At 36.9% G+C, this 8,010-nt stretch overlaps 1 protein-coding gene across 1 annotated transcript in view; it reads right to left on the bottom strand.

Moving 5' to 3' along the window:
• Positions 1 to 828: 828 nt before the first annotated feature.
• The window catches only part of FSIP2 (fibrous sheath interacting protein 2), a 93,593-nt gene continuing 86,411 nt past the window's right edge, over positions 829 to 8,010 (bottom strand). The window contains exons 20-22 of the mRNA XM_026489544.3: positions 6,610 to 6,653; positions 3,283 to 3,352; positions 829 to 965 (exon numbers count right to left, since the gene is read on the bottom strand). Of these exons, the coding sequence (XP_026345329.3) occupies positions 829 to 965; positions 3,283 to 3,352; positions 6,610 to 6,653 (251 nt within the window). The remainder of the gene's footprint in view (positions 966 to 3,282; positions 3,353 to 6,609; positions 6,654 to 8,010) is intronic.

The following is an 8,010-nucleotide window of genomic DNA, read 5'->3' as shown; positions in this document are numbered from 1 at the left end:
CATGCTGAAGTTGGATCCATATCACAACGTAGCACATTAACTGATTTTGAAAAGTTTCCTTTATCACTGTACTATCTATTTCTCTTGTTAAATTTTCATTTCTTTCTATGTTCTTACAAATAGAGCCTTTATATTCATGAGAAAATGTTTATATAAAGGATTTAATAACCGCTGACTAACAATTTATTTATTGATGGTAATTTATCCACAAAATACATTTGTCTTTACTGAAAAGTTTTTTTTTTGAAGTGACAGGAGTCATTTTATGCATTTTATCCACAGTAATTAATTTCTTCTAAATGATGCTTTATCTATAGTTGGATCTTTTTGCTCAGGAGATATTTTGTAAACTGATGAAACATCTGCAGATGGGAAAGACTGATTTGTTGTATCTGGTATCCTTCTATTTGAACCTCCAAATACACCTTTAACAGTGAACCAATCAGTTTCATAGCTGTGTTTTAGATTTCATTTGAGTGTCATCTCAATTTGCTAACTATTTTGGTGAAAATACCCTCTAAAAATTTAACAGGAAACATCCAAGGACGTTTTTTGGTGGTTGCTTAAGTGCTGATTACTGTGTACACTTTTGTCTCTTTATCTTTATGACACGCAGGCAGTACTAACATTCTGCCTCATTTCATACCAAAATGCTTATCAAAAGCATTCATCAAACCTTTCTCTTACTCATATTTCTACTGCACTTTCTTTTGCTCTTAAAATTTTGCTCAATATTATAAAAATCATCTCATAGGACAATATATTATGCTTTAAAAACCACTTTATTTTCTAAGGGAAGTAAGCATAGATATATCAGGTATAAAAGCTTCATTGTTCATCCTGGTGAGGTGGTGAGGAAGATTTGGAAATATTGGTGTTAGTTCGAGAAAACACCTTTGAGAGAGCTGAAGATACCTTTGCCAGCATTTTAGATCCTTGTTTGGACATACTAGGCTTGAGAGTTTCTATGGAGAAAGCAAAAAAGTAATATGGATATTTATTAGACATTCTAATTAAGAGAAGCATTGATGATTTAGAATTCAGAAAGAGACATTTATAAGACACCTTATGGGATTTAAAAAACATTCACAAAGACTCTTATGATCCTTCTAACACTATTCTGAGAGAAATAGGAAGAACAATATCTCCATTTTTGAATACTGAATCTTGGCAAGGTCAAATACCTTGCTTAAGGTCATATGACTAGAAAATGGCCACACTGGGAACAGGGTCCAGCTTTGTGACTCTCATGGCATCATTATACCTACTGCATTCTGATGTTTCTTTAGTCAAGTGTGCGAAGAATGTCTTTCTTTATCTAGCAGAACACTCTTGGAAAATGCCTGATGAGCTAAACTCACATGTGAAAGTAACTTTCAACTCTCTACAGTAAGGATATCTATTTTAGAGTACTTAAGTCAAAGTACAAGTGCAGTAAAATTGCTATAATTTCTCACCTACTTTGGGTGAATTTTCAGTTGGCTAACTTCAAGTGATTTTTCTGTTATGTGAGATAAGACTGTATAGATAATAAAAGAGTTGTCATTTGGATTCATTTTTCTACATGACTTATTCAGTGTATGGGCTCTTAAAGAATATCATATTTTAATTATCACGAAATGATATTTTTACATGTAAACATATAAAGACAAAAGTGAACATTTATGTACTTTTTTGAAACTGTATGACAGGGTGTAAAAACACACATGACGGTAAAAACCGATATTTTCTTAATTCCAGTACATGCCAAAGTTCATGATTATACCTCTTGCAGTTACCTAGAGTTGTATCTTCTAGCAAGATAATATTCTATGATTAAAGCTAAGAAAGCCTACAGTAAATTTAACCATGAACAACAAATAGCATATTTAGGTTTTTAACTGTGCTGTTATTTTTAAAAATGCCCTAAGAATTTAAAAGGAAACAGCCAAAATCTGCAGCAGATAAGACGCAAAAGCATGGATGAAAGAGAAAGATGTACATTCTGAAAAAGTAAGATAAATTTTTTACTGACAGCATTGTCATAAGACTTCTGAAATTCTCATTGGAGAGGTTAAAGAGCTTCCATACTTAAAAATTGGTGTCTTATTAAAAATTCAGATTCCTGGGCACCATTACTCAGAGATATTAACTTAGGCAGTCTAGAGAGGGTCCAGGAATCTGCATTGTTAAAAAAATACACTGGGTAATTCTAATGCAAAGCAGTTCCTGGAAACACACTGAGGATACTGCCTCAAATATGCATCCATTCTAGATTCCTTGTATCTTGTTCAAGACCAGTGGGTGGCTAGTATCATAGGTTAATAAAGTACATGAAGCTCATCCCTAGAGACAGTAGTGAACCCTGTGTTTGTCTTTTAATAGTTCTTTTCATAGCAAAACTATAGACTGTCTTTGGTCATTCATTAATATGGGGCTCATTCTGGGATGCAGTGGCAACAATATGGAACCACATTATGGAGGGAAGCAAAAATGAAGGATCAAAGTCAGAAGATCTGTTTTTGAACCCTAAAACCTCTCCATTTGTTGACTGTGTAAACTCAGGCAGTTGTTACCTCCATTTTCTCTTTTCTAAATTAGGGCTTTATGATTGACAGACAGAGAGTAGTATGGTATAGGGGAAAAAGACAAGTTTAGTTTGGTCCACAAAACGTTTCACAAAAGCTTTGAATTATTTGATAAAATTTAAAAGTCAGGAATTTTCACATAAAACTTTCATCTCCAACTTCTTTTGAAAAATGTTAAGACTTGAACTGGAAGACCTAGCAACAACCCAGTATGTCAGTGATTAAATGTATCAGCTCCCTCCTTTAGATGGGACATGCCATCTCCAGTAGACCACAGACCCCTGATCAATCTACTGATCTTGTTTATTGTAACTGTCTGGCTCCTGTGGGCATTTGAGTATATGAATTATGGTCATATTGAATGAGTTTAAGCTTTGAAGTTGGGCAGATATGTGTTTGAATCCCAGCTCTGCAGCTTATTAGCCTTGGGGTGACCTTGAGTAACCTACTCTTGCTTTCCTCTTCAATGACTCTCACTTTCCTCTTTAATAAAATGGAGATATCTGGTACCTAATATATGTTAGTTCCATTATTTATTACTAGGTTTGAGGTTAAAGTAAAAGAACTACATAATGAACTGCAAATGGCTGTACACACATACGTATACATAGTTAAGTATATTATTTCAATCTCAGTACTCAATCTCGGGTGTTAGTACTGCAAGGGAGGAGCCAGTCATTCCAGGAGGAATGGTAAAGGATATTATATTTTGTACCTGAAATGAATTCTTTTGAGGAATACACACTGCCGGTAATATTCTTGTTTCCTTCAAAGATGGTGATAAGCTGCCAAAATAAAGCAAAGTACATAGTTAATGTTTTATTGGACACTACACACTAGAGATACCTAGAAATCCCCAAAAGATGTAGTATAACCATTGTAACACCTTACATAAATAGTATCTGTGCTCTGCCATCTCAGAATTATTCTCTGAGACTTAGGCTCATGATTTTCGCCAATTATAGCACTTAGGATTGACCCTTGTCATAGATGTGGACCTTAGCTACCATTAAATGATGATCAGGCATTTTAAGTCACAAGAAATGCCAGCTCTGTCTGCCCCCTCCCTCTTTTGGGTGAATTCAAATAAGTAACAAATTATAAATTCTTTTCTGATGCCAGAGATAATGGTAAGTGGGGAAGGAAAATGGATGTTCACTCTGTAACTCCAATTTCCTGTTATGGAAATCTTAGGCATTTTGGGGCCTGGAGCAATAAAGTGGCTATGTGGACCTGGTCAGGTAGGGAATATGGCTCAGATACTAGCTTTACTCTGTAGGCCTGTATCACCTCTTTGAATCCAGAAGCAGCAGTCTTCTCAGAAATGTATAAAATAGACCGGGATAGGTTGCTGGGCTTCATTGTGTATATTTTATAATGTTAGTTATTAAATAAGGAAATCAATGAAGAGAAATTAAAGAAGGCCTAAATACATGAAACATAAAATGTGTTATGTATAGATTCTGTAAAGACCACCAGGTATTATAAGAGTTTTATCATAGTTCTTCCAAGAGGACTTGAGGCAGCTTATTTATTAATATATTTCTGGATAGCTGAGGAATAAAATGGAGCCAAGACTATCTAAAGCAGTGATTCTCAGTATTGGCTGCACAATAGTTATATGTGGAATTAAAAAAAAAATGAATCTATGAATCCCTGGGTCCCACACCTCCAATTGAATTTAAATTTCTGAGGGTGGAGCATATATGATATCTTTTTTCAAAATGCCCATATGTGTGAGACTGGCTTGAGAATCCCTAATCTAAAAGCAGAGGGCAGATGCTACCAAGTGTCTGAGATGAGTAAGTACATGTAAGTTCTGCTGGAAACATCTATCTTTGCATTAGGTTTAAGAGTATTTGCCATTTCTTCATGGAACACTGTTATAATCACTGCTTTAGGTTTTTGTCTGAAAATTCCAAAATCTTGGCTGCATTGGATTTGGCATCTCTTGTCCTTTCCCTTAAAGTTGTAGACATTGTCTTATTTCTTTACATGTTGAGTAATTTTTGATTCTGTCTTTGGCATTTTAAATAATTTATGAGGTTCCAAGAACTGTTAGAATCCTCTGTAGATGGCTGAGTTGTTTGTTTGCTAAGTAGGTAATTACCCCGCTTAGATTCAGACCACACATCCTACTCTGCCTTCTATGGCTGTGTTTCCAATGTAAATTCAGTTTCCAAAGTCCTGGCAATACTTTCTGTATCCCTGTGTATGTACCACTATTAAAGCTATAGTTCAAGTCCTCAAAGCCTTTTGTTTATACAAGTTCAGGTCAGTTCCATACATGTACAGCTCAGGAGAGACTTTCAGAAACATTTATAGGGGATCCTTTTTTGATGATCCTCTGTGACTTTTTTTTTTTTTTTTTTTTTTTGGTATCTCTAACACTCAGAAGTCCCCTTTTCTGGTTCTACAGCTAAATGCTGTGGCTACCCTCCCTGTGTGCTGTCTCACACATCCCATAACTGCATCCAGGTCTAGGGTGAAATGACAAAGCAGAGAAAAAGTAGCAGATTTCCTTCTAATATCTTCAGGTTACTGGAGACCTATTTCTAATTCTTCTGATCAGAGGGAAGGATTTTCTCTGAATTTTAAGTGCCTCAGCAACCTCTGCTGCCATTGCTGTGTAGCTTCATGTCTGAAACTTGCCGTGAGGCAGAACCAAGAGAGGTGGGAAAAGTGGGAAAAAAGTGAGGTGCTTCTACTTCCCAGTCCACAGGAACTTCTTCCTAATTCTGGTAAGAGAGCAATGGTTTCTCCTGAAGATTTATTCTGCCTATTCTTTCTATGTAATTCCAGGATTTGAACTGCTCTGGGTCTAAACTAGGAGATATGCGGCGGGGGGGGGGGGGGGCGGGCAGCAGAAAAACTCATGATTGTATTGGTGATTCTTTGAGTTTTTATTTCCATCCTCAAACTCCTGCTATTGTTTATTTTTTGGCATCCTCAGTAGTTGTCCAGCTTTTTTAGTTGTAAAAAGAGAAAGATGGGGTGGGATGTGCTTCCTCCACCTTACTTTGAACTGAATTGGATATACCAATTTCAAGCATGTTTCACTATGAGAAAAACTGCAAGTGAGAGGAAGGGCAAAGAGCCAAAAGGGTCCAGATTAGCCAGGGAGTCAGCCTGGCACAGGGAATAGTCTGTAATCAGCTCATCAGCCTAGAGATTCTCTTTCTCCCCATTATTTCCATATGATTTTACTTGGAAAGTATGGTCTATGTGAAGCCTGAGGTTGTCACATAGATGTTTATATTCATAAATGAGGATTAGGTTGAATGAGAAACTAGCCCTGCATCTTAAGGGTTTGGTACGAGTAAGAATTGTAAGATTTGGTTCTGAAAACTACTCTGATAATGAGAAGGGGTTGGAAAATTGATGGATTATGTATGCATGGTGTTGGGGAAACTCAATTTTAGAAGTGGTATTCAATTGAGCCAAGAAACAAAGTGATAAAAACAGAAGAGTATCTGTACTTCAGCCCTCATTGGAAACTCCTAAAAATGATTAAGGAAGAGGAAATTTCCTGAGTTTATGGTGGAGAGTAGCTGGGCCTTTTGGAAAGCTGCCTTTAAACAATCAGTCCTTAGGAATACAGAAAAATAGATGGAATCTGCACTAATTTCCTGCAAGCCAGTTTCGTCTGTTTTTGAAGCTGCTATTCCCTCCCTGCCTCCTCAAAATTCCTCACCTGGGTCTACCTGTCCTATATAGGGCCAAGTGACTCCCTGTAGGGTTTTCTTCAGAGACTGCAGTAACAGAGTTTAGGAATGGAATTGTAGTTAGGTGCTAGTGAAGAACAGGGGCTTATTCTGTGTACTTAAGCAAGGAATAATTTAACTGTAAAATGAGAATTTTGATTAGGGGATTGCTCCAGTACCATGGACAGGTCTCAGCCCGCTGAAGAAATTGTAAACAGGGGTATGCTTCCTGATGTTCCTCGAATCATACCACCCAAGCCCTGACTTGACCTTGAAAACTGGTCTATATTCAACTGGACCCCATGTATACCAATTACAGTTTATTGAAAAATATTTACCTTAACACTGTTTGAATTCTCTGGTGTTTTCTCCTGAGAACTTCCTGTTGGGGAGGAGAAAAACAGGAAAAATAGTGTATTTTTTTGGAGGCATGAATAGTACTGAGACAAACCCGGTCTTACCATTTTTCACCAGAAAGTTCTAGAATTTAGAAAGAATTCTAGAAATTATTATTACTTTCAGTGTATAAACAATGGGAATAAAACTGAAATAGGTAAGAGCCCTAGAATTCTGGGGTGTGTGTTAGACCTTCCTTTAGGAATTATGAAAGATCAAATATGATTTGGTAGGAGAGTCAGCCTCTGTAACTTAATAGCCACATGTTTATGCACAATTACTCAATCTCTATAGGCCTATTTGTTTACGTGTAAAATGAGAGATTACCTTATAGATGATTCCTAGGGGCCTTCCAGCTCTAACACTCATTGTACGTAGCTAATTAAAATCAGATAATTAGAACAAACAGGAAAGTGCTGGTCTTATGAAACAATTTGAATGAGAAACAGGAGAAATTTGAGGCAATACCAAGAAGAAATCTGGAGGAATTGCTACAGAACCAAAAGCTGCTTAAGTTGCAGGGGAGATTAGTATGCCTATAAAACAAATTTAGCCTAAGGCGTTAGAAATGATGAGAATATTTTTACAAAGCCCCACCACTAGGGAGGCAGAAAATCTGAGTTTGAGTCTTAGCTTCACTTCTTAGAGCTGTGTGAACATTGGCAAATTGAATCTAACTTATTTGACTCTGTTTCCTCATTATGTAGAATGTGAATGAGACTATCCTCCCTGCCTGTCTCACAAAAGGATGCAATGAGATATCTTATATAAAAATATTGTGCATTTTTATAGAAATGTAATCATCAAGGGCCAACACAAGTGGTCATTCTCTGCATTATCCTTTGGATCAATGTCCTATTGTCCCTCTTATTTTACTAAATGCTCTTCCTACTATATGCCTATTTTAGGTTCTTGGGATTACAGCTGTGATCATCAAGGAGCTTACGTTCTAGAAGGAGATAGTGAAAAAATAATTAACGGTCTGTCAGATATAAGTGCCAGTGAGAAAAATAAGCAATGAAGTGGAATAGCTAATGCCATGGTGGGACTGAGGCTACAGTTTCAGAGTATTGTCAAAGAAGACCTCACTGAGAAGGTGAAATTTGAGCAAAGACCTGAAGGTGAGGGATGAGCAATGCAGATGTAGGGGGAAGAGCTCTACACAGGGATTAGCAAGAGCAAAGGCCCTGAATGCCTGGAATGTTTAAGGAATAGTAAGGTCCATGAGGCTGGAGCAGAGAGCCAGAAAGAGAAACAGAGGAGGAAGTTAGAGAGGTAATGGGGGAGGGGTGATATCCAGATGATATAGGGGTTTGCAAGCTATTGTAGTTTCTTCGGATTTT

The sequence above is a fragment of the Ursus arctos genome, unplaced genomic scaffold, assembly GCF_023065955.2.
Source record: "Ursus arctos isolate Adak ecotype North America unplaced genomic scaffold, UrsArc2.0 scaffold_1, whole genome shotgun sequence".
Classification (NCBI taxonomy): Eukaryota; Metazoa; Chordata; class Mammalia; order Carnivora; family Ursidae; genus Ursus; species Ursus arctos.
The sequence above is the reverse complement of the archived record's forward strand: the minus strand, read 5'-3'. Positions and strand labels throughout refer to the sequence as shown.